The 25,462-nt window shown below is 44.1% G+C and overlaps 2 protein-coding genes across 4 annotated transcripts; both read right to left on the reverse strand.

Annotated features, from left to right (window-relative positions):
• Positions 1 to 1,410: 1,410 nt before the first annotated feature.
• Positions 1,411 to 10,443, reverse strand: pianp (PILR alpha associated neural protein). 3 transcript variants are annotated; one of them, XM_063486457.1, is made up of 6 exons: positions 10,279 to 10,443; positions 9,717 to 9,773; positions 9,127 to 9,518; positions 8,665 to 8,743; positions 3,631 to 3,777; positions 1,411 to 2,090 (listed from the first exon to the last, which is right to left on the reverse strand). In XM_063486457.1, exons 2-6 carry the CDS (start codon positions 9,725 to 9,727, stop codon positions 1,988 to 1,990), a joined length of 732 nt encoding a protein of 243 aa, XP_063342527.1. In that variant the 5' UTR covers positions 9,728 to 9,773; positions 10,279 to 10,443; the 3' UTR covers positions 1,411 to 1,987. The 3 variants fall into 3 exon arrangements, with proteins under 3 accessions (XP_063342527.1, XP_063342528.1, XP_063342529.1); XM_063486458.1 differs by lacking the exon at positions 10,279 to 10,443 and having other exon boundaries at positions 1,978 to 2,950; positions 9,717 to 10,266; XM_063486459.1 differs by lacking the exons at positions 3,631 to 3,777; positions 10,279 to 10,443 and having other exon boundaries at positions 1,978 to 2,950; positions 9,717 to 10,266.
• A 476-nt stretch (positions 10,444 to 10,919) lies between these two features.
• si:ch211-154o6.3 (uncharacterized protein LOC563854 homolog) lies at positions 10,920 to 21,498 on the reverse strand. Its single transcript, XM_063486456.1, has 13 exons — positions 21,248 to 21,498; positions 16,593 to 16,711; positions 15,918 to 16,147; positions 15,454 to 15,577; positions 15,071 to 15,192; positions 14,508 to 14,594; positions 14,228 to 14,317; positions 13,846 to 13,934; positions 12,987 to 13,209; positions 12,765 to 12,887; positions 12,178 to 12,343; positions 11,347 to 11,435; positions 10,920 to 11,186 (listed from the first exon to the last, which is right to left on the reverse strand). Exons 1-13 carry the CDS (start codon positions 21,335 to 21,337, stop codon positions 11,080 to 11,082), a joined length of 1,659 nt encoding a protein of 552 aa, XP_063342526.1. The 5' UTR covers positions 21,338 to 21,498; the 3' UTR covers positions 10,920 to 11,079.
• Positions 21,499 to 25,462: the final 3,964 nt, after the last annotated feature.

Raw genomic sequence — 25,462 nt, forward strand, 5'->3', positions numbered from 1 at the left:
CTTGTCTCGACTGTCTCATTAATGTCACTGTCACTTCTTTTATTAAATGCACTTCAGAGTCTATCTCCGGAGGGTGCGCTGCTAAATGTTAACTCGCAGAAGGGGGCTACCCGTTAGGAGGTCAAGCCATTAATTAGGGCATGTCCCCAAAGAGACTAATGTATTATAGAGCTGAGGCTTCCCCTGTGCGCTACCAGCATGGCTACACAGACACAGACACACACACAAACTCTAAGAGCATCCATATTTCATATGAGAATGTTTTGCCCAGAGCTTCTATTTCAATGTCAAAATTGCCTGTTGAAATTGCCTGCCACCCTTTCTTGTACCTCCATCACGCAGTCAAAATTGCCTTCATCTTCACCGCTCTGTCCGTCTCTCACTCTTTTGATTCTGTTTCCTCTAAATTCTCCGCTCGTCGTCCCGTGTGACAGTAATGGTTGCAATTAGCTGACCATCAGCAATGGAGAAAGGGCAGCAGGCGGAAATTGTGAGGCCCTTTTCATTTAACCTCCCGTTTTTCTCCGTTCCCTCCTTCCTGCCACTTTTCTCCTCACCTTTATAAATAGTGGTGTTAATTTCAGTCAGTGCGATTCAGTTTCATCAGTTCAATTTTTTTACTAGATTGGATCTGTGAAATCTAACAGCTGCACACCTTTGGAGGTGTTTGCGAGTGACAGATGAGTCGACGGTGTCAGCTGCGTGCTTTATTATAGGTGTGATCATGTGACCAAGAGACCGCATGCACAAGTTCACACCTGTTTTTTTTTTTTTTTTACTTATACATTAATGTTTGTTGTTTACCCATCATGGTTCCTAAATTGCCGCAACGCCTGCTGGTACGTCTCATAACTAGACCACCATTAAAACTTCCACGTGGAACCGAGCCAATCAATTACTTTGATTGATCAATAAAATGCCCAGAGGAGATGGAAACGCTGTGCGGCAATGCTGCCGCAGAATCTCAATACACTCGAGTGGCATTTCTCTACTCGTGCCCGCCTTGATTTTATTGACATTTGTTTGAGAAACTACACAGAGGAAATTCTTGCTTAGCACCCCGTTAATCTTTGTAAAGCGCGAGAAATCCGTATGAGGTGAGGAGATAAGGAAGAAGTTTCAGACAAAAGCAAGCGCCTTATTCTTCACCTTCTTTCATCTGCTCCTCAATGGTGTAAAAACAGCCAACCGTGGCTGGCATATGCAAGACTTTTCAATGCCAAGCTTGTGGTTTCAAATCAATGCAAGGCAGTGGACTAAATGTTCACTTCAGGGAGAAAAAGATTAGGATACAGGGGTAGCTATTAAAATGCACGGTGTAAGCTTTATCCTTCCCGTAAAGCATTGCCGATCGCACCGCTCCAGGGGGAATTTATTCAACATGCACAGAAATAAACAGATAGGCAGAGCTAAAACGCCAGTATTGAGTCTTTATTGAACTTCCATGGTACAGAAAGACCACATTTCTACAGGAATGCTACTAAAAATCACAAGACTGGATATCTGGAGGATTGCACGAGCTACGCATGATGCCACCAGCACTATGTGTGTAGTGGAAATCTGTGTGTGTAACTGGTAGGGGGAGGGGAGGAGGGGGTCATGCCTCAAAGCTGCTTAGAAAAGTTGCCAGACACAAAATGACATTTGGCTTTGAAAGGGTCTAAAAGACATCACTCACTGATAGGTAAAATAGACATTTTATAAATAATAGATTCAAAGCAACTCTCACAGGTTGTCTTACTGTATACATGCAGATTCACAGGAGATACAAAAACGATGCTCCTTGATATTCTACTTTCCTTTGGTGCACCCAAGACAGCTAAAAAAATGATGACAATAATAATGTGAGAGGGAACGATGGTGGTTTTGTTTTCCAGATTGAGATACTTGGCTGTCGGGTGAAAAGAAGAGGGGGGAAAAAAAAGAAGAAAAACATCTTGTTGTGGTAACATCAGTCCTTTGATCACATGTGCAGTTCACTGATACATCAATCTGTCTTTGTAGTGTACCATCCAAACCTTTGGGAAACATCGATTTTCAGCAGGAACGGTTCCTCGCTTCCATTCACGTCCTGAATATTTGAAGTACCTCTGCAGCGTCCAGCAGAAAAAAGGTTCGCCGAGAAAAGGTGAACGTCGGCCAGATAATTAAAAGAACAAATCATGAGGAAAAACTGAAACAAAAACAGGCTCCTCTGCATAGTGCAGAGGGATATAGCCACACTATTTGCATTTTGGGCGCCCAAAGCGGGGAATAAACAGCAGTTTTTGGAGCGTGACATGTTAAACACATTGGCTGCTGGCTACAGCCGTGCCAAACAGCTTTGTGAAATGCCCCGTTCAGTGTGTGGAGGTGCTCAGAATGGCTTTTTAACCATCTACAAGCCTGTTAATCTGAGCCAAATTTGAGTGTCATGTTATGTAAAAAGAAGACTCTGCCGGGATTGCCATTAATACTAAACAGCTTCACATGTGGGGCTGGATCGGTGGGAACGGTTGTGGAAGCACAGGTAGGGCATTTCGGGGATAATGGGATGCTTCATGGTTGTTTAAACTGGTTGTTTGTGAATTAGTCGTGGCGGGTCGAAGCTTAGCAGAGCTCGGGGCCAAATAAAGGCTGGAAAACGGAGAACATGTCACAGTGACGCAGATCCACATTAAAAGAAATTTACACCAAACCAGGAGGAAGGAAGGAAGGACGGACGGAGGAAAGGAGGGAGATGAGTTCAGATGTTCCTTTTTTTGTTTTTTGTTTTTTTTAGACCTCAGGGAAGCAGGAGTGTTTTGTGATGGCTGGATACCTGGGATCCCTGAATTCATTTCACAGTTTAGAGAAAATAAAAACGGTGCTGCGGGCGCACCCTCCGGTCTTGTTGATGCTCCTCCTCGGGCCCCGTAGAAATGTTTACCATATGGAAAAACAGTCACCTCAGAGGTTCACAACAGGGATCCTGACACAGCAAGAGACACAGAGGAGAAGAGTGAGAGGGATAGAAGGAAAGAAAGAAGCTGGGGAGGCCCGGCGATGGAAGGAAAAGGCAGAAGAAGAGAGGAGAAGTGGAGCACAAAAGCCTGAAGCTGGAAAAGTTGTGTACATGCAAAAGGAACGCTGCGTCGCAGGGGGACGGAGAGGGTGGCGGGGGGGAGGAAGAAATGGAAGAGCAGCGAGGAAGGAGGAGAGGAAGGTGGAGGTGAAGCTGATGGGAGGGGAGGAAGTGAGAGGGGGAGCACTGGAGTGTAGCTCTATAATTATCCTGATTGAGATTAACTTTAAATACTCTCGAATATAAGCATCATTTCATGGAGGGTGGTTGGGCGCCTTTTTTGATAGGCCCAGGATGACTCATCTGGTGAGGGAGTTTAAAACACTGATACATCTTAGAGCAGCGCCAACACTTCAGGCCTGAATACTCCACAGAGAATAGCACCACCGTCCAATTACACTCCAGGTACGTCCTTACAGTGCATGCGAAAAGGTAATACGGCTGCTTCACACACAGACACGGAAGAAAACTTCAATCCAGGGGTTGCACGGAGACTCGCACACGCACATACGGCTTAGAGACTGACACAAACACGCACGCACGCGCACACACTCGGGCCGTGTAGAGCTGGTGAGGCGACTCATTACCTCTCCCTGTCGGTGAAGGAGGAGGAGGTGCTGTGCAGCGTCTGCCGGCTGTCCTCCGAAGCAAGGGAGCGAGGGAGAGCGAGGGAGAGGGGGGGTGCTACGCCACGGGAAAGCGGGGGCGGATGCTGGGAACAGCTGCGATCGTAACTGGGAGAGAAAGGATAGTCAGATAGATAGATGGAGGAAGAAAGTGGTGGTGGTGGAGGAAGAGGAGGGGAGTAGGGGGACAAGATTTGCAAGGGATGAAGAGTTAAAGAGGCAAGCAGTTCGCGTGGAGTGGGACACAAGTGCGAGGAGGACGAGGAGGAGGGAGAGAGATGAGACAAACGAGAAGAGGAGCAGGGGGCATAAACAGATGCAATAAAGTTAGTTTGAGTTTGAGACAGATATTACAGTAAGAGACGGTTAGAGAGGGCGAGACGGATACGAGGAAACGACAGAGAGATTGAAATGAAGAGAGGCGCGGAGAAGAACGATAAGGAGAGCGATCAGAATGAAAGACACAGAGGGAGAAACAAAGTCAGAGAACATCAGGAACAGTCGATCCATTTAGCATCAGCGAACACATTATCCTGCCACTGTGAGAGAGAATTAGTGCACTCATCGGACTCATTAAAACACTGTCGGAGAGGGGAGGGAGGGAGGCAGAGCGAGAAATGGGGAAGGAGACTTCACTGTGAGATGTGGGAGAGAGGGAGGGAGTCAGAAGGTTGGAGGTGGGAAGGATGCAACAAGGCGAAGAAACGGACGGAGCAGTGGCGCGTGACTGAGGTGTCGTGCCATTACTCCTGTAAGGAGAGGGGAGTTCTGGTGAAGACGCAGTTGAGAGGCGCAGGTTCGGGCTCTTTGAAACACTTAGACGCACAACAAAGCTGTTCTCACCGCCATAAAAGCCCTCGTGCACCCTCATCGTCCCTCAGTAACACCTGTTCTTTCCTGGCTGACTCCTTCTCTCACTGTACGCGCACACACAAACACACACCGTCACACACTTGATGACATTAGCCACACTGACGATTTTAGGGCTGGGAAAATCACTGAGCACATATGCCGCTCTTCTATAATCATAATGAACTGGACTGTGGCCAATTTCCACTATAGGCTATCATTTCGGTCCATCTGTACCCCCTTCCCGTTCCTTCCGCAGCACTTTCTCCCTCTAACACATGGTGTTATTTACACATTTATGACACTGAAGTACGAGCCAGTCTATAGAGAGGAGCTGCTGCCATGTCTCCAGACTGAATCCCTGCAGTTCTCGCTATTCTAATACCACTTGGGATTCACTAAGCAGTGTAGGGTTTTTTTTTGTTTTTTGTTTTTTTGCCAGCGCCAGGTGAAGTAAGTTATCGAAACAAGAGCGAAGGCCAGTCTCAGGAACAGAGAGAAAGGGGGGCTTATCATGTATCAGCTCACGGCAAGCTGGAGGATTATCTGTGGATCTGCAGCCGGACTGGCGGTGCTGGGAGAGATAGGAGACTGGTGGGGGAGATAAGAGAAGTACCGGCTGTGCAGAGACAGGCAGCTTTAGAGCAAGGCACTGACGATAACTGGAACAAAGCGAGGAACCTAAAAGAAGTGTGTGTGTGTGTGTGGGGGGGGGGGGGACAGGTATTCAACGAAAGGAAGAGGAAAAAAATCCAGAGGGAGCCGAAGGGGAAGGAGAAACGAGGAGGGGAGGGGTAGATGGGGAATGAGGGGTAGATAATGTACGAGTGTGGGAGCAAAATTGAGATTAAGAGAGAGCGTGAAAAGGGGATATGAGGGAGAACAAATCATACCGATACAGGCAATGAAAAAAAAAGTGATACAACAGAAATTCAGGTAAGATGTGCAGATGAGATTACAGTAAGGAAGAGGAGGAGGAGTGCAAGAAGGGGGGGGGGGGGGGGAGTGTGAGAGTGGGAAGAGAGGGGTCCCAGCGGTCAAATAAATGAGCCGTTATTGGTTTGATCAGCAAGGCGAAGAAGTGCTTCACTACATCGCGGAGAGATAATGGCCATGTGTGTACGGATCACCTCCTACCTGCCTCCCCGGCCTGAAAACATAACACATGCACACACACACCACCCACTCTGCGTCTATACGCTCGGGGACGCCACGTGAACACTCAAAACTATAAGACAAGAGATCACTGGTTATAGTTAATGCTTAATCACTGCAACTTTAATGGCTCTAAATGATACATCTGTGCCAATCGTGACTTTTGGGAACACAAGTGCTGTTAATAAAGTCATTAGTGAGCAATTACTCAGCTCTCATTAAGGCCCGTAACGTAATCATCGGCGACAGGCGCACAGACAAGACGGGCAGGCCAGCGTGTGCGGGCAAACACATCTGCAGCCATTAAAGTCTCCTCTTCAAAAAAAACCCCCACTCATCTAAACCCCATGCATCTGTCCCATTACACACATGTGTGGGGAAAAATGGTGTCTCTTGCTTACTCGCTTTATTTAAAAAAACAACAACAAAAGTCTAAATACTACTACATAAAAAAGCAAATTCAGCACTCTCCTAAACTGTCTATAAAACATGAGGCATCTGGGTTTTCTATGATGGATTTAACTTATAGGTCTCAAAATTAAAGACAATTAGGTGGTTATTAAAGCTTGTTTATGCCAATGAAAAACACCCATATGTCAAAATTTTGACTTACTCAAAAGTTTGAGTTAAAAATCCAAAGTTAAGTCAAAATGAACTCTGCCTGGCAAAAAAAGAGAAAGAAAGAAAAGGGGAAAAAACTCAGTGATGGAAACAAGTTCCATAGATGGTGCCATAAACCTGCATTTTTAATTTATTTCCAGCAGGGGGAGAGTCATCTGGGTCCAAGAGGAAGCCTGGCTGTACAGGAGTCTAAGATAAAGTGGTAATGATGCTCACCTCAGAGCTGAAAAATGAAGCCAGTCCATAAACTGCAGTTCCTCTAGTGGCCACTTGAGGCTGGTTACAAAAGTGAGTCAGTCCCCACTGACTTCTATGTTTAAATGGCCAACATTACACCATTAAAAGGCATATTTGCAGCCTTGTATTAAATACAGTTTTGGCATCTATGGATTATTTAACCTTTATAGCAACTGTACAGCAATTACATGTTTTTATAAGTCAACTGTTTTGATGTTTTTAAGGCTTAAAAAGGTGTGGCAACACAGGTAGCTTCAGTCAATAGCTGCCTTTAAGCTTGAGTCACACAAGCCTAGACACCAGTGTGTGAGCACAGGCCCTGAAAGAAAAAAATGTGTATTATGCAGTAGCTGGAGGTTGCTAGCAGTCGCTAGCATAAAACTGGTTGAAATAGAGATACACAGTGCTACACCAAAAACTTCTTGCAGTTGCTTTGGTTGTTAGCAGGTTACTGTGGTTCCCTCAGTTTGCATGGAAAACAGCAGGTTGCCTGTAAATGATGCAAACCGGAAATAATGATATTCTGCCTTTAGAAAAGAAGTTGTTTGTTTAAAATGTGTTGGGTGGAGCAGTAAGGCACAACTTTTACAATGAAGGCGAATGTTTTCTGTTTGTGAACTCCATCATATTTTTTCGCAATTACTGCTCAGAGAGTAAATGCAGAGACCGCAGTCAAGCTGGTGTTATTCATGTCAACTGTGGGTGACTGTGGTAACATGCTAGCAGACAAAGTAATCACAAGGAAGTTTCTAGTGGAGCACCGTCAGGAACTTCCAGCGACGGTGCAAGTCTGTGCTTCAGTTTTAATGAGTGAAATACACAGCAGTATTTTAATCAGTCTGTTAATTAAGACTAATTAGCAGATGTCTGTGTCTTTGTGTTGCTCACATACAGTTTATGGATGCTACTTGCTCAGCTTGCTAACCAGAGTTCGTTAGCCTTAGCCAATTACTCCGTCCACTTGCCCAAATACAGCAAATACAGGCTCCACAAACCAAAATGGTCAGCAGCCAAAATGCTAAATTTGAAGCTTCCACCAAGCAATGGGTGACATCATGGCTTCATAGGTATGTCCACTTCCTATGTAAAGTCTATCCTAATGAGTTTGTTTTTGGTCTTATTAATTTAAGAGAAGATTATGACCTTTTTACTTAGCAAATCATGCTCCCATTCAGAGTAAAATAATCAATAAAGCAGGCTGTGATTTAGCCCGTGGCTAGCATGTGATTAACACGGTGTTACCTATTAGCACGCATACTTGCTTAGTGGCTAAAAAAACAAGAGAGCGACATCCGAAAACACTCATCTCAAGGACTCAGCACAAGTGAAGACTTTGTTAACCCACAGGTGACATCACAGTCTATGGCCTCCAGAGACCTTCAACCCCATTTTTCTTTTACATATGCTTTACTCTGTTAACACTTATGACCTGTCCTGACAAGTTTCTGAGTCAGGTATAACCTACAGTGAAGATTAAGCCAAGATTACGATTTTGCCTTTCTGCACCCTCTCCTCACTGTCTTTGGATAACAACCAGGTCATCAAATCGAGATTAGTCCACTTACAATTATTAAAATATTAATGAAGTGCAATTATCTAGTAATTAATGAGATAAAAGTCTGAAGACAGAAAACAATTTTTTTTTCTGTAGCAGAATATTTTGTTTTTAATCATCTCATTACGCCTCAGGTTTTTCTTTCAACTCCTTGGTGGGGTTACAAATCCCCATGTTGGGACTGTTTTAATCAAACATTCAGCTGGCCTCAACACATCCCTGCTTTAATGGAAAGAACCATGATTTTAAAATAAAGAACAAAAACAAGATGATAATTAGCAGCTCATACACCTCTCTCAACATTAAAGTGTCCAAGATGCTGCTACATTCATACGCTTCCACTGAAGCGTGCAATTTCAGTTTTTGGAAAATACCCAGTTTCTATTTCTTACCATTATAAAAAAAAAAGGCCCTGAGGTATTTTAATCAGAAGAATCCAGTAACACCACCCTGCTGCGTGTCAGGCTCACACAAGGAAAGTCACCTCATCCTTACTCAGCAATGCCCACCTCATATTTACGTGGTCATGGACACAAACACATACACGACACGGTGGAGGAGAGAATTTTGGTTCCTACCAGAGTTTGGCTGTAATGATGACTGCTGTCAGGATGAGCAGCGAGGAGATGGTCACGGTGACGTAGAACTGTGGGTCCACTGTAACACACACATTTACACACACACTCACGAAGTTATTCATCTCAGATTGTTTAACTGTATCCAGAACAAAAGAAGAAAACAGTGTAGCCAGCTGAAACATCAAATTGGACGTGCAAGACTCTAGCCTCCAACTATCACACCCATCCGATGACGTCTCCTCTGTGTTTTGCAGTTATGACAGCGGCTAATTCTTCCCTGTGAGTGATGAGAATTTTATTAGGCAATCCCCGCCGCAGACACAGCCGGGTGCACGCAGCTGGGTGTCAGCCTTCACCCTGATGACAGCTAATTCCCTAGAGGACTCCCGGCATGTGAGTGTGTTCGCTCACTGCAACTCATGGACACCTTTATTTAGAAATCCTTCATCTCTTGATGCCCACCTTCCTCGGGCTCTGTCTCCTCTGCCTCCGTCCCACCATCCTCCACTCCCTTCTTGGGCTCCAGTGGTGGCTGCATGCTTTCGTCGGGGTAAAGCCAGTTCTCAGGCGTGGCGGTGCTGGCCTCTTGCTGGTTCCCGTGCAGGTACAGGTGATCGGTTTCCTGGCTGGAGAGGAAGTGGTAGGTCTCGTCCTCCAGCTGCTGCGTGGGACCCCAGACCACCGCCCACAGAGGGGTGGGCGTGACTTGGGCGGTGACGGACAGCTGGACCGACAGGGCGTCCACCTGCTCCTCGGCCTCTCTGTCGTCACGGTTACAGGTGGAGGGCTGTGTCACCAAAGCAACCAGGAGGAGAGAGATGAGGCCAGTCAGTCGTGCGACAGGAGAGATGGAGCTGGAAGGAAAGGTGAAGGAGAAAGGATGAGAGAGGGTGGAGTGACAGGACAGTTATCTGAGAAAATGCATTGTCCGCGGCCGCCCTGCACAACCTCAACAGCTTAGACATTGATTCTCAAGCCGGCCATCACTCAGAATGACATTTTATGCATCTGCGTCCCACACATCTCTCCACCTCAGAAACTATCCATCTTACCATCTCTCCATCGCTTCACTCTGTTCACTGAGACTCCTCTTCTCCGATCATCTCTCTCTGTAAGATAAAACAGAGGGGCAAGAGAGGAATAAAAGCCAGAAAGGGGGGAGGGTCCTGCTTTTTGTCGCCTCCTTTCTTCTTCTTCTTCTTGTGTTTTGCCACATAAAATCCATGTAAACACAGACAGCAGCAAGAGTGCTGGCGAAAAGCCAACTCTGTCACATTTTGAAAGAAGCACACACGCGGACTCCCCGGGGCATGACAATTTAAAGCTCAACTGTCCGCCACATGTTCACACACATCTGCATGGTAAAAAAAACCATCCAGAAGTACACACTGGCCGTCTGCTCTGCCCTGTCACACACATCCACAGCGCACACACACCTGAGCACGGCACATTAATCATCATTAGAGTCGTCATGCATGGAGCGGGCACTCTATAAGTCACTTTGAGCAGAGAGAGATAACTTCCTATCAACAACTACTGCATAAATGCCACAGAAATGTCACTCAGAGACACACGAACACACGCGCTCCGACACATATCAGTTATCATGCCTACCTCTGGCTGTGGAGAGAGGGAATGAGAGAGGGAGACAGAGAGAAAGGGGGAGATACAGGGAGAGAGAGAGAGTGAGGGAGGGAGGGAGGAAAAAAAAGCATCGGTTGCCTTAGCGACTGAGACATGTAGAGTCTGGTGGAGTAAGAGAGGGGAGAGAGAGCGACGTGGGGAGGGCAAGAGACTGTAGGAAAGAGATTTAAATGCTAATTATGTGTTTTTTTTAAAAGGGTTCAATTAAACGGACACAGAGGAAAAAGAAATGAATTTGACGAGCCAAACAGAAATGATACCGAGGACGACATTAATAAGCTCATTTTGGAGGCGGAGGTTAAAAAAAAAAGAAACCTCTCCAATTGTGTTTACAAAGACAGCAAGGACACCCCAGAGAGAAAAAAAGAGACAGAAATACAGACAGTAAAGAGGAAGAGGCGCGAGAGAAAGGAATGACGGGAATAAAATTTAATTTACATTCATTTACGCCGGCAGAGGAGGCTAAGGAACTGGTGTTTCCAGAGGAGACGGGGTCAGACGGAAATACAAAAAGAGAAAAAAAGAGATGCAAATTTGTTGGTGAGAGTCACAGTGTGACAGCTTTATTGTATGTGAAAATAATATTTACACAGAAAACAATCTGCTTATCGCGCTCACACGCACACTCGCTCACTTTCTCCTTCCAACACTGATACTCGGTCTGTCACACTTCACACCCTTGCACCCTCCCTCGCTGTCACTTCGCTCCCACCCTCTCATTTCCTCTTCATGGCTGCAGGCCGCGGTGTTCTCGGCACGAGAAAGCGGCGCTCACTGGAGAGCGCAGCGGAGCCACGAGCCGGACCCTGTGTCCTCCTCCGCGGCGGCGGACCGGCTGTCTTTTCCTTCATCGCCGCCTTCGTCGTTATCCTCGTAATCTAAATTAGACGAGGGGGTCATAACGATTTTTCACGACAAGCATCATCTAAAATTAACACGACCGTATTCATTTCGGCAATTCCACGGTTGCTCATTAAACGTGTGAGGCAGCAAATGAAGATGTGAATGTGTGTGAAATTGCAGTGTGTGTGTGTGTACCATCAGTCTCCTCGTCATCTTCAGTGTCTCCCTCTGACTCCAGTAAACAGGAATCCATTAGACTGTCTATCCTTGCCGTGACATCACCCCTGTAACATTTACACCCGCAATTAAATAAAGCAGGCGTTTTGAACTCGTTATAGTTCACAGAAGAGCCCGATTTCATCTCAAGTGGACCAAACAGTAAAACTACTGCATAGCAACCTACAGATCACGCTCTGGCAACACTCGCATTTAGAAAACAGATGAAAAACAGCCTGAGATGTCTGAGGAAAAAGGTGCAGCTGTAGAAATACGTCTCAATTTTGCATGTTCACTCAATCTACTCTCATTAGATGCGCATTATAATTTACACAGCTGATCTACAAAGGCACAAAACATTCATATGTGGAGTAAATCACAACTGAACAACCTCCTCAGTCCTCAAACTCGGTGTGTCCTGGAAATACTTTCAACTTTTCACAGATTTTTACTCCCGGTTCAGTCAAGCTGGTACCACTGCACCGAGATTTCGTCAAAAAATTGGAAGCATTCATGACTTTTCTTTGCAAACCCGTCCAGTGGACCAGATTGGGCCCTCTGGCAGGCTGGTTCTAGCCCCTTATATTCGCCTTACATTTAACACCCCCTGAACCAAAAGCATGATATCAAGATAAATGTGTGTGTCAAAATCAATTAAACCCATTAGCACATTAAATCCAATTATAGCTTTAGAATTAACAGTGCAGCTGACCTCAGAACAAACAATGAATATTCAAATGAGGAAGATAATTGAGCAGCTTGGATCTATAATCTTTTTAAGCCAGTGGTGTTGACAAGTATTGCTCCCACCTTTGCCTTCCGGAACTCGGGAGCTGCTCCCAAACGATGAGGTCTTGACCTCCGGTGACCCATCGGTGGTCTCCGCTCCCAGTGGTCCACGCCGCAAAGCAGATGATTCTGGGAGCGTCAGGCCAGGTCAGAGAGGCCAGGTACCGACACTGAGGCAGAGAGAACACTAGAGAGAGGAGAGAGACATGATGGGACCGGAGGTCAACGGAGGAACATAAAGTGTGTAAAACTGCGTTTTTACATTCTCGGTAAATTAAAATTAGTTTGCTCGTTTTCCAGCAATGCAGGACTGGTCCCCAGTCTAGAACCAGTTCCGCATATTTCCCCTCCACTAAAGAATAGCTGGCATAAACACACCATCACCAATCTGCTGGCCTCAAAGCTGGAATTGCTGCGGGATGCAGCCCCCAGACTCTGTCCACAATGATCTCCTTCCCACGGTAATTATCCCAGCTTCTGTTAGCAACACTGCATAATTATTGGTTTTCAAAGGTGCCAAAAAATGGTCTGGTTCTCTGAAGATACCAAAGCAGTGCGGGCTTTGCAACAGCACCTGCAATGGTAAAAAAGAGGGATGTGGGACTCACAATTTAGCCTGCTCTCTCCATTCGCCAGATCGTAGCAGGATCCAATTAGGAGGCCTCCCGTCTGGTGAATACAATCTGTTACTCCGGTGATACTGCTGTGATTGGTCAGTCTGGTCATCGTTCCTGTGATAATTGGACAGATGTTAGGTGGAAGGATTATGCAGATTTCACTAAATCTGCCTTCCTTTTTGGATCTTTCTCTCTGACACACACACAGCCTACCGGTCCTCCAGTGCAGGATCTTGAGCCAGGCTCGACCATAAGCCAGGAACACTCTGTCTCCCCGCGGGCTGAGGGTTAGACGCCCGCACGCCTCCCCTCCGCAGCCTGTCACCTGGCTGTTCCAGTGGTGCAGCAGCCTCAGGGGGTCTCTATCCGAACCCCGGTTCTCCCACACAGACAACCCTCCCTCAGCCGAGCCGCTGAACACCAGCGGACCCTGAGACTGCAGAGGGCACAAGAGACACAGTTGTCATGGTGATTTAAGTCTTTACCCTGTGTGTGTGTGTCTGCATACACGTGTCTTAGAGTGAGTGTATGCATGTTAGTGCAAATGCAAGAGAAGTGTGTGAACAGTTTTAAAATGTCTCTGTGCTTCTGCTGCTGGTTATAAATGGATTTTGCGTTTTGCATGATAAACAACAAAGAGGATGACAATGATGTGCTACGCTTTAATGCTTCAGGCATATTATGATGATTGCAAATTGAAAAAAAAATGTGCATATCCAGCTCTGGGTTTCAATATTCATAAAAAAGCCTTTTTTCGCTCAAAATATATACAGTATGCTCTAAAATTGGACGAGCTCCACAGCTTACATCTTAACAAATATCTTTGATTTCCATTTGAAAGCAATAAACAAGGAAAGCTTGCGTGAGGATGATGTGAAGAAATATAGCCATTTGATTTCCGGGGAAGAGGCTTTTTCACAAATTACTAATCAAGAGTTCGAAAAACTACATTAGACATCCACAGAAGGGAAACAAAAACTCTTCAAGTTAAAAATAGGCTGAAAATGAAAACAGCTTGAGCATCCTCCGTGTGAAGAGAGCGTGATGGTCAGCAGGTGAGTGACCCACCCACCTGGATGGAGGTGACGGCTTCCTGGTGAGCATTGACTGACTGGCAGTTTTGGAAAGTGTCCCAGCTCCAGGCTTGAACTTTCCCCCCGTCTGCGGGGTGACAGAGTGTGAGGTTAATACGCGCTGACAGGCGACTGGCAGTCATTATTGTGGGTTACGGTTGACCCACCTGAGCCTGGCTGCCTAAACTGTGTGCCTCCATCTCTGTGATTCAGCTCGATAACTCTGAGCTGCTCTCCCTAACTCACTGGCAGATGATGCCACATTGTCAGACTCTGCATGCATATTAGTCCCATAAACAACAACAACAACAAAAAAAATGGGCACATACATGCACAAAAATAGATATGTCACCAACACCTACTGTCCTCAGGAAAACACACCTGATCCAGTGATGATGTAGCCATCCTCCTCCGGCACAAAGCAGAGCGCGGTCACAGCGTTGAATGTGTAGATAGACTTAACACACTGCCCTGAAGGAAACAGTAAAAATCTAATTTAACTGACAGGGCGCAGGCTATCAGTCACCCAGGCAAACATTGATTACGATGCACACATTTCCCACACACAACCCTCAGGCTCCATCTACCTATATATATATATATATATATCACTCTATGTCGCTGTGTGTGTGTGTGTGTGTGTTTGTGTGGTTAAGCCTACCAATACTCAGGGCCCAGATCTTCACATAGCAGTCCACTGAGCCACTCAAGATAAACCTCTCTTTGTCGGACAAAGACAGGGACCAGGCTGTCGAGGGGGTACGCGCAGACCAAACAAAGAGCAGAATGGGGACAGAGGAGGGGAGACGGAAAGAGAAAAGAGATTACGCTGGCAAAAAGCTGTAAATAAGTGATGATGCACAAAATAAAAAAGAGGAGACCGCAAGACAAAGACTGAAAATGACTAAAAAGGAACCATGTAATTAGTAAGAGAGACTATGGTTCGACTGAGCTGCGTCATCAGTGCACTTCTAGACTTGGTATTTTAAGTTGGGGAAGCAGGTGGGGAGAGGATGTAGGAGGAGAGCTGGAGATGTGTTGGAGTGCAAATGATGGAAGGCTGCCTGCTTCAGACAGACAGTGAACTCTCTAAAGTGTCCACTGTGGTTACCTCTCTCTGGGCTGATCTGATGAACTGCTCCTATAATTACCAAACCGCAGGACAGAGGCATTACTCAGCTCTGCTCGGCCCACATGTTAGGATGTGTGTGTGTGTTTTCTCACCCAGCCTCTTGCAATACTCAGGGGGAGGTGCTGCCAGACAGGTGACCCCGCCGGTGTGACCTCCTAAGTTCTTGTGCTCTGTTGCAGTGGGAACGTGCCACACCTTCACTGTCGTATCTCGACTTAAGAGTGAGAATGACGGACGGGAAGAAAAAGGGAGGGCCCAGGAGGAAAGAAAGAGAGAGGGGGGAGAAAACAAGCAAAGTTAAAAGGCGTTCCACATAAACCACAAGAGATTTGCGCCAAGTGATCAGGCGGAGGAAGAAAACCAAATATATGTCAGACAGCGAGGGAGAGAGCAAGAGCCTATTAAGTGATAAATTAGGTGAAATGTTCACTTTGCATATCCATTATGCAAATTGAGTCTTCTTTTCCTGCTTTACCTCCCAGAAACCACCAGGTTGTCAACAGCAACCACGCAGGTGACTATGTCACTGTGACCCTGCAACAGCCTCAAGCGAAACTTCGCCTTCTCCCACGACGCTTTGAGGGATGTAAATTCAGCTTCTGTAAAAGAAATGATTTGTGCAATTAGCAGTGTTGACTCATCAGCACCCTGGCTCGTTAATCTACACACTTCTTCAATATGGATTAGTCTGCCACTGCAAAGCGTGGGGCTAAATTAGCTCCAAGGATGCAAAACGTGGGCCCTGTCTTCAGGGAAGCATATGCAGCCAGTTGGTTTTAAAACTGGCAGCCTCGTGAGCTTGTTAGGACTCCTTCGGGGCAAAGAAGAATAATCTGATTTTAGATGTTAATCACAAATTAGGGCACCGCTTTGTGCTTTTAACTGCCAGTGACAAATCGTAACGGCAATCTCTCCAGCTACTTTTCTTAATTATCCCACCTTCCTGCCGTAGTAGCCGCTCCTCGTCAGAGCCCGCGCAGTCACCTGACACGTCCTGACAGTTATCTGACACCTTGGCCGCCGCTGTCCTTTCCCGCTCTCTGCCCATCTCCGCCTTCCTCTGCCTGGCAGCCGGGGCTGGCGCTGCTTGAGCTCTGGACTCCTCTTCTCCCTTAAGGATCTTGGAGGCTGGAGGCGTCTGTGATGGAAGGGCCTCAGGGACATCCTCCCTGTGCCAGTGCAGAAAGCAGGTGCTGAATATATAATCAAGATGCAAACTGCACACAGTCACAGCTTGGTGACAGTGAGGATACCTGTGGAGGATCTCCAAGTGTCATACAAACTAAAATAATACTCCTGTAAGAGCTCCTAGTCTGCCTGCCAGGAGAAAATCAGCGTATTTCATTCAGTTTTATGTTAATGTCCACACATGCGGATTTCCCTCCTTAGGGGCTCCGATAAGGACAACGGCATCCCTGAATGATGTTTACACATGACGAGCAGGAGAAAGTTCCAAATTTCCTAAAGCATGACAGTATTTGACCTGCAATGTGTTTGGATAGACATACAAAACAGATCAAAGGCTTCAAAGTGAATGTTGTTGCTTTTGAAGAATTATGTTTCTCTTCATCTGCCCCCCCACCCGTGGCTGGTACCTCTCCCTCACTTCCTTACACTTGTCTTTTCATCTTCTCCTTTTTTCCGTCTCCCACAATCCCAAGAGTTTGCTGCGGGCCAGAAAGCTGCAGCTGAAGCTCAGCCAATCTGGAACGAAGCTCCGCCTTCCTGGAGATCTGAGAAGGGAAGAGGCACGAGATTGGTTGTAAACCAAGCTGCTAAATCCACAAGTTGTTTATATGCACAACCAACATACCCGGCCTGTCTCGATTTATTAGACTGCAGCCCACAACATACACCATACTCCTGTCAGATTGTGAGCTTTGAAATATGCATGAATGAGTGAATCAAGCGTGTCAATTTTAGATTAGGTGGCTGGTTCCTCGGTTAAAGGAGCACTCCCCCAGTTTTTATTTCTCAATTTATTTGTCAGTGTTTCACTCCGCCTGTGAAAATCAGTGTTTGTATCTTTTGTGGCTCTCGGCGGAGCTTCGATGCAACCAAAATTATCGTGGTTTTTACCAGCAGGAGGTTGCGGAATACAGATTTTTAAAACACGGGTTCAGGCATTTGGAAATATCCAAGGCGCAGTGCATCTAACACACTTTTGCATTGTGGGAAATGTATTCTTAAAACAGAACAATAAAGTGTTGCTGTATAATCGTAATATTTGATTATCAGCTGTGGAAGTGCCACTTTAATCTAGCTGGCCACACTGCCGTCTACTTTTCTAATTAAAAATGTAACCAGCAAATATATCTGTCAGATCAATTATTTAAAGAAAAGGCACAACGTTTCACTCTAAAACAGGGGTATCAAACATGCAGCCTCTGCAGGCCACAACTGGACCACCTATTGTGGCCTGCACATATATATAAATATCTAGAATGGACAGGAGGGCAGGCTAGAGGTAGCAGATTTGGAATTGTGCAGGGGAGGGATAGTGGAGATACTGGACAAAGGAGGCTGAATGTGGAGCTGTGTGTAGTGAACGAGGGCATGCAGAGGGCTGATGTGAGAGAAGAGGATACTAAGGATAGGTGGGAGGAAGATGATCGACTGTGGCAAATCCTAAAGGGAGCAGCCAAAACAAGAAGAAGAAGAAGATTGTATTTTTTTGGATAAAAATTGTTTTGTAAGTGGTTAATGATTCAGACCTCTAAGATCATGACATGATCCATTCTTCTCATTTTTACAGGCTTCTTATAAACAAAGACATTCCCTGTGGCGTGTTACGGTGAAGTATGTTTTGGAATGAAGATCCATGATCACAAAGTTACAAGTTTCTTTGTAATAACAGAATGTGGAAAAACTGCACTTATTTTTCTAAAACATCTCAGGTTGCACTTCATCTGTTTTGTGAATGGGTGGCTTGTTAAACGCGCTCAGAAAGTCGATCTTCACATTGTATAAGAAAAAAGGAGAATTTAAAAGTCTGCTTTTACATGATTACTATGAAGTGCTTTCACCGGTAGGACCCACCTGAGATCAAACTAGGCTCCTAGTGGCCTATGAACTTAAATGAGTTTGACACCACTGCTCTAAAATGTAGCGAAGTAGAGAAATAAATGGTAATGCTCAGGGAAAGCACATCAAAATTAAGTTTCTTCTCCCACACGGCAAAGTAACACTTCATTTTTCACCTTTATTGGATTATTGTGATCTGCTCTTTATGAAAGAATCCCACTACGTTGGATACTCTAAACCATTGTGCTTTACCTTTTATTACTAGCTGTGAAAACTGCACATAACACTGTTCTCTAAAGTGATAAGAAGCCAGCTGTATATGTCCAAAGACTAAAGCAGGCTGTTATAAATGAATCTCTCCTTGGCCTCGTTCCTTCCTCTGATTGGTTTAAATACACATGTGTTTAAACCACGAATGTTTGCTTGCAGAGTCGAAATAAAGTCAGACGCACCTGCTCCTCTTCCTGGTTTCTCCTATGGAACAAACTGAGTTGTAAAACTGGTTAGTATGGGGATTTTTAAGCTATTTTTTAAAAGACTGCAGAAGTAGCATGTGCATTTACTCCTAAATTTACACTGTAATTGATTTGAAATTGTACCCATTTTGATCTTTTCCTGCACATAAAGTCGATATCATCTTCCCTGTATTACCTATATTGTTTTTTTTTATCTAAACTTTCATCACATTAAGTAAAGGACACAATAAAGCCACTTTCAGCTGCTTCCTTATTCACAAGGGGTCGCCACGGCAGGTGGCTTTGCAGATGTTTTTTTTATGCTGGCTGCCTTTGCTGACGTAACCCCCAGGGGATTGGTTTCTCCTCCTGGGATCAAACTGAGGATCTTTCACTTGTTAGGCGAGTGTGTAAACCACTACATTGTGAAGCAAAGGATGCAATACTAAAAACTCTGAATATAACTGCATTTTAACAACACTACAGAGAAAATCTTGCTACTCTTTTATGTGGGTCGCCCAAGTCTGCAGAAGTCCACCGTCAAGACGCTGCATCACATTGCAATAGAGAGACGATCTGTTATAAATAAGTAAGAACTGATTTAATTTGCACAATATGTTTGTTATTGTCACCGTTTCATATTACCTTTATGTTTTGGTTAGTTTTTTTATGAAGTAAAGTGTAAATGCTCCTGACTGACTTCCTCATAATCAGCTGATTTTTTAGACTTTATCATTTGGGTTTGCTCAATGATACCATTAAATATGTCAGTGGTTGTTCCTGCTGCATTTTGTTGCCTCATTCCCTGTTAATCTTGTGCCATTTTTCTTTTTGCATAAGATGGCGTGTCCCTTTCACTCACTTTATTAAACTTTAGAGGGAAGCAAGGTCATTATGCTAACAGTGAAACTAAAAAAAGAACTAAACTGACACAATCACTCTTTGAAACAAAATTGAATTAAAAACAAAATGTCAAAAAACTCCGGCGGGAAGCATCCAGTTGCTGTGATACTTGTAGTGCCCTAATCTGCTGGCTCATCTCAGATCATCCTCTGATCCTCTGTGATCCAGGTCCTACTTCATTTTCAGAATAGATATATTCAGGATCCTCTTTGTGATATCTTTCCAAACTGTTACAGAGGGTTTTGCTGCATATACATAATTCTGGCAACACAATATTATAACCAGTATTTTACATAAGTAGGGCTCATTTATTTTAGTTTAACATCCATTTCTGTTTCTTAAATGGACAGATATGCATAAACTTCTATTATGTAAGGTAACAAAGACTTTTTACCCTAACTATAGCTGGCTGGAAATATGCATAGTTACACCATAAAGGCCAGGTTTAAGCCAAGAAATTATACAGAATTTGATTATACAGAACATGTCAGTACCAATGTTGTTTCTTCATTTCACAGCCAAACCCTGCATTCGTAAGTGCTGAAATGTGACTGTATTAGAAAATGCCTTTGGCACAGAGGGAATCACAGCGAGATGATGGAGATGAACCTGGTATCTAAACGCAGGTAAATATTACAGCTTTCACGTGCTTTGACTGGCTATCTCAAATGTTGATATGACTCTTGAAGGTTTACCCAGCATGCAATGTTTGATGTTTTCTTCAGTAAATGATGAGAAAACAAATCAAACATGAAGGATGCCATTGCTTGTTTGTGTTACTCCATGTCACAGAGATTAAACTGGTTCCATGCAATTAAAACTATGATGTACAAAGTTTGTCTTTAGACTTTAGTTTTATATATGTTATTATATATACAGTTATAGATAGAGAGAGATCGAGATAGAGTTTATATATAAAAATGAAAAAGCTCCAAATTTCAGCCCACCTGAGGCTCTGCAACTCATAAAATGCTTATGTAGTAAGAAGATAAAAACTTTTCATGGATTCATTAAATAGACTAAAGTTATTGCACAAATCAAATCAGCTGCCTCCGAGGGGTCAGGTGGGAAGCACTGGTTGTTTTTCATTGAATGAAGATTCTCAAACTCCGTCCAGATCCTTTACATGTGCTTTTAAAAGTGCCTTCATCTGAGAATATATAATTAAAAGAAGAACGATCCTATTTCAGATGATGTGCAGGCTATTTTCCACAACTATGAATGCAGGTGTGTCTTGAAATTGAAATATTGGCTTGCATTGTTTATGCGCAAAATGTTTGGGGAAAAACGCTGCCAAACGCCTTTCAGCTGGAAATGTGTGTCACGCCATGCATGCATGCATTTACAGTCCTGCTGCCAGAACCAGGGGCACCTCAGTACACGGAAATCACTGCTGTGGGGCTCGGCCACTCTCTTATTGCATTCACATTCTGGTCTTTAACACGCAGAGGCTCTCCTGAAGTTTCTGATTATTATATTTTCCAGATGCATTCGGCTCAACCTGTGATCTTCTGCTGTTCCTGGGGCGAAAACTGTCAAATTATTCATTGCACGGTTATTATTAATGCATGTTAATCAGGGCTTTACGATGCAAACACTGTTAGTTTTAAGAAGCCTTACTTCACACCTTTTGCAGCTGACTTGTACTGCGTGGCAAACCTCTAATGCTTACATTGACTGTTTGGTCTATTGAATAGACAGCTTTGTTGTAGTGACTGTCAGCAGGTCGATATCTATCTGATGTTTTTAATTTAGGCTAAATGTGTGTCTGTGCTGCTCTTGCAGGTATAACCTCGTGCTTCACCTGAGGGAAATTTATTCAGGATTTACACACAGGCTACACGGAGATGTAATGAAGAGGGAAAGGCGAATGAAGTGTTTCTGTACCTTGAATCTTTCCTCTGGGGTGAGATTGATTTTTATTTCCAGATTTTCAATCTGTCTCAACTTCTTCTGCAGCTTCCTCACCTCCCCCATTGGCGTTGTCTAACCCGGTTGGCTACACTTTAAAACTGGCTTTCAAGTTGGAAGAGAGCGTCAAACAAACAGCATTTCCTTTAAATAAAGAGTCTGAAGCGGTTTAAATAAATAAAGATGCATCGAGAGGCTTAGCAGGGTGTCTCAGAGACGTGTCGCCGGATGTTGACGATGTGTTAGAGGTGTATTACTGTCCTTACAGCGCCATCATGTGGCCCGTTCAGAAAGAGGCGCTTAATCCCGTTAATAAATAATAAAAGTACACCATGTTCTTACTTAAAAACACTGTAATGCGTATGTACGGTTTCACATACACGAAATGATATAACTCCGTGAAGCTCTTCTTCAAAATCCAGGCCCAGAGGGTCACCATGACAACTGGAGGATAGCGCTGTAAAACTGTGCTGCATTCAAATGTACTCCCTAGAGCTTGTATTTCTGAGCGTCCGACAAGTGAAAGACACTGGTTAAAAATAAATTAATAAATAAAAAATTTAAGGAAACAAAAAGTCAGTTAAACTTCATTATTCAGAGATAACAATGTGTCCAGTTAGGAAGCACTAACCATTGTGGATCATTTAACCTGCTTTGGTGCAAAGAAAGTGACAACATGAATAGTGGAGAGGCAACAACAAACAGCACTCCCCCCAAAAAGGGTATGCATTTTATCCAAATGCTTTATTAATCCCAGTGGAAAATTGTTTTGTTACAGGTGGTCACTTTAAATATAAATATGAAAGATTAAAAAAGTGAACTCTCTATAAAAAAATAAGTAAACATAAGTGCAATATTAATTTTAATATTCCAAAGTTAAAATGATACTATGCAGAGTATAGAAAGGATATTGCAAGTGAAAATAGCCAATTTATGATAAGGAAAAGTTGTAAAGATGGCCATAGGTAGGAACGATTTCCTGTAGAATTCTGTAGTGCATGTGGCTGAATGAGTATTTCCTGAACACGCTCCAGCACAAGATGAAGACAGCGTGATGGATTGTGCAATATTGACCATAACTTAGACAGTATCCTCCTTTCTGACACCTCTGTCAGAGAATCAGGCTCCACACACACAACATTATTGGCCTAGCGAATCAGTTTATTCACTCTGTTGTTATCCACTTCCCACATTCTGCTGCTCCAGCACACTACAGCACAGCACAGCACGGCCCACAACAGACTCATTTTGCATGTGGTGCCCATAGATCATTGCTCTCTCATTCAGTTTGTGTCCTATTTTTCTTTCTTTTTTTTCTAATTTTGCTTTTTCCTAGTGTGCTTGTCATTAATGCATGAGACAATATCTGCAGCCCATTCAGGTTGCAGAGGTACTCCACCTCCTCCTCATGGACTCAAGAGTGGCAGAAGCCGTAGAACCATAGAAGGGCATTAATCCACCAGGTCTGGTATCTGCTCCTTCACGTGAAGAGGAACAGGAGGAGCACTGACAGAGCCCTACAGAATGACCTCCAGCAGACTACTCATGTGCATATTTCACCTGTGCTCACAGACCAGCACCACGCATCTGCATTGACATTTGCCAGAGAACTGACAGGATTATCTGTTTTATCTTGGGCAATTAATTTGTTTCTTATACTACTAATATATATGTATATATATATATATGTATATATATATATATATATATATATATATATATATATATATATATATATATATATATATATACATATACATATATACTGGCCTAGTTTGGGAGTCACCGCACCTAGTGCTCCGATTACCACTGGGACCACTGTTACCTTCACCCTCCACATTTTCTCGAGCTCTTCTCTGAGCCCTTGGTATTTCTCGAGCTTCTCGTGTTCCTTCTTCCTGATGTTGCTGTCATTGGGAACCGCTACATCTATCACTATGGCTGCTTCTTCTATTTGTCTGCCACCACTATGTCCGGTTGTTTAGGTACCACCATAAGTCCCACAGGATCTTAGCTTGGTCATTCTCCACCACCCTAGGGGGCGTCTCCCATTTTTATGGCGTTCCATGTATGCCTTGCCTGCTAGCATCTTGCACCCTGCAGTTATGTGCTGAATTGTCTCAGGGGCATCATTACACAGTCTGCACCTGGGGTCTTGCCTGGTGTGATAGACCCCAGCCCCTATGGATCTTGTGCTCAGAGCTTGTTCCTGTGCTGCCATAATTAGTGCCTCTGTGCTGTCTTTCAGTCCAGCTTTGTCCAGCCACTGGTAGGATTTCTGGATATCAGCCACCTCCGCTATCTGCTGGTGGTACATAACGTGCAGGGGCCTGTCCTTCCATGATGGGTCCTCCTCTTCCTCCTCATTCTTGGGTTTCTGATGCCTGAGGTATTCACTGAGTATGCGGTCAGTTGGGGCCATCTTACTGATGTATTCGTGGATGTTTGTTGTCTCATCCTTGACCATGGTGCTGACACTCACCAGTCCCCGGCCTCCTTCCTTTCGCTTAGCGTACAGCCTCAGGGTGCTGGACTTGGGGTGAAACCAGGGCTGGACTGGGACAAAAAATCGGCCCGGGCATTTTGACTAGATATCGGCCCACCAGGTATTATAGAAAAAGCCATAAAGCCTTTGAATGAAAACAAACGCTGTGGTGACAGTGATTTACACTGTTTTGTTGGTATATTTATGATTTCTATACATTTTACCAATGTTCCCTCTAAGCTGCGCACGTGCGCAATTGCGCACTGCTGGCCCGGTCGTTGCGCACATTAAAACTGAGTTGCGCACAAAAAAAAAATCTAACCTGAATTGAAATTAAAATTAAAACTTCAAAAATTCTGTTTTAAAGTGTTCGTCAGTAAGTGACTGGCTGCTCCCGTATGGGATTAGAACGATGCCACCTTATCCCATAGTCCAGCCAATGATGCGATTCACATTCGTATATACGCAGCTAATCAACGTAGTTGACAGGCTATGACAGCGTCCTTATGTGCCGACACCGGTGTTTTAGCTAGCAAAGCGGCGTGATGATGTGGAGTGAAGCCACGTTAATGACAACATGTACAACCACTGGAGATGTGAGCAGGACAGACGGAACAATTGACTGAAAAAGTGTGAACTTTATACCAGTTTTTAAATTGTGTTGATAGGCCACGTAAAACCAGAGTTATGATTAAAAAAAATATATGCAATGTTTGTTTTTCTTCCTGAATAATATCGTTGTTTATATTTACTGCGGGAAGAAACGGTTAAAACGGCGTTTTATAAGGAAAACCCTGGAAAGCAGTCTCCGCCTGTGAGCAAAAACAACCTCCCCACCCGTCCCCCCCACAGCCTTTCCTATTGGTCGAAAAATGTACCATGTGGACCAATCAAAAAATGATATGGCAAAGTGGCATCTAGTTGTTAAGAAACGGGGGGAAGTTTTAGGAGTGACGGCGGTGTTTTGAGATGTGAGAGATTTGAGACGTTTAGCGCAAATCTTGTGTAGTTAGTGTGTAGTGTAGTCAATAGTTTTGTTGGTGTGTCAGAACAATGAGGCGACTGCTGAATGTTACAGGTGTTACAGGAGTGATACATCTCCTGTTGTCAGGCCTGCAGGTATCAGGCTGTTGTTCTCCTTTATCTCATAGTGGACAGAAATTATTTTCTGGAGTGGCACAAATAATTTGTGTGGCATCAGATTTGATGCAGAACAGCTGATTGTTCTGTAAATAGTTTATAATGTTTATTTAAAAACGCCTTGGCTGCGTTTTAAAAAAAAAATTGCTGCAAAAAAATTTGTTGTTTGCCAAACTGAGGTATTTTTTTGAAGAAGTAACTATATAATTAATTGCCCAACATTGGTCATTATATACTGTATTTTGCAGACAGAGAGTTACAGGGCTCTCTCCCAGACCACAGAGTCATAATACAAGTCAGAGCTTTATAAAAAGAAGAAGAAGAAGAAAGAAAGTTGTGTTTTCAAATTTGGAGTTCAAGTTATTTTTACTTCCAGTAGTGTTAACATACATGTCATGAACAAGATTTTTTTACATTTTCATTGTAAGTGGGCTAAAGCAGTTAATTAAAAGTAGTCTAACATAAATGTAAATGCTGTAATTTGATTATTTTAATAAACCATGTAACTTGGATGGATTAGATGCTGGCATGACCACAGTGCACACGTCTGATGTCGCTCACAGTGG

This window comes from Pelmatolapia mariae, linkage group LG10_11 (genome assembly GCF_036321145.2).
Source record: "Pelmatolapia mariae isolate MD_Pm_ZW linkage group LG10_11, Pm_UMD_F_2, whole genome shotgun sequence".
NCBI classification, from domain to species: Eukaryota; Metazoa; Chordata; class Actinopteri; order Cichliformes; family Cichlidae; genus Pelmatolapia; species Pelmatolapia mariae.

Bases quoted from the DNA above. Each gene is read 5' to 3' on its own strand.
- pianp (XM_063486457.1), bottom strand. The intron at 8,744-9,126 runs GTGGGCATCAAG...TGTGTGTTACAG, and splicing joins GGAGACAGAGCCCGAGGAAG to TGGACCCACAGTTCTACGTC. The intron at 3,778-8,664 runs GTAGGAACCAAA...TTTCTCTCCCAG, and splicing joins ATCATTACAGCCAAACTCTG to TTACGATCGCAGCTGTTCCC.
- si:ch211-154o6.3 (XM_063486456.1), bottom strand. From the start codon at position 21,337: ATGGGGGAGGTGAGGAAGCTGCAGAAGAAGTTGAGACAGATTGAAAAT. The intron at 13,935-14,227 runs GTGTGTTTTCCT...GTCACCCCGCAG, and splicing joins CTACATCATCACTGGATCAG to ACGGGGGGAAAGTTCAAGCC. The intron at 11,187-11,346 runs GTACACACACAC...CGTCTAATTTAG, and splicing joins AGATGACGAGGAGACTGATG to ATTACGAGGATAACGACGAA.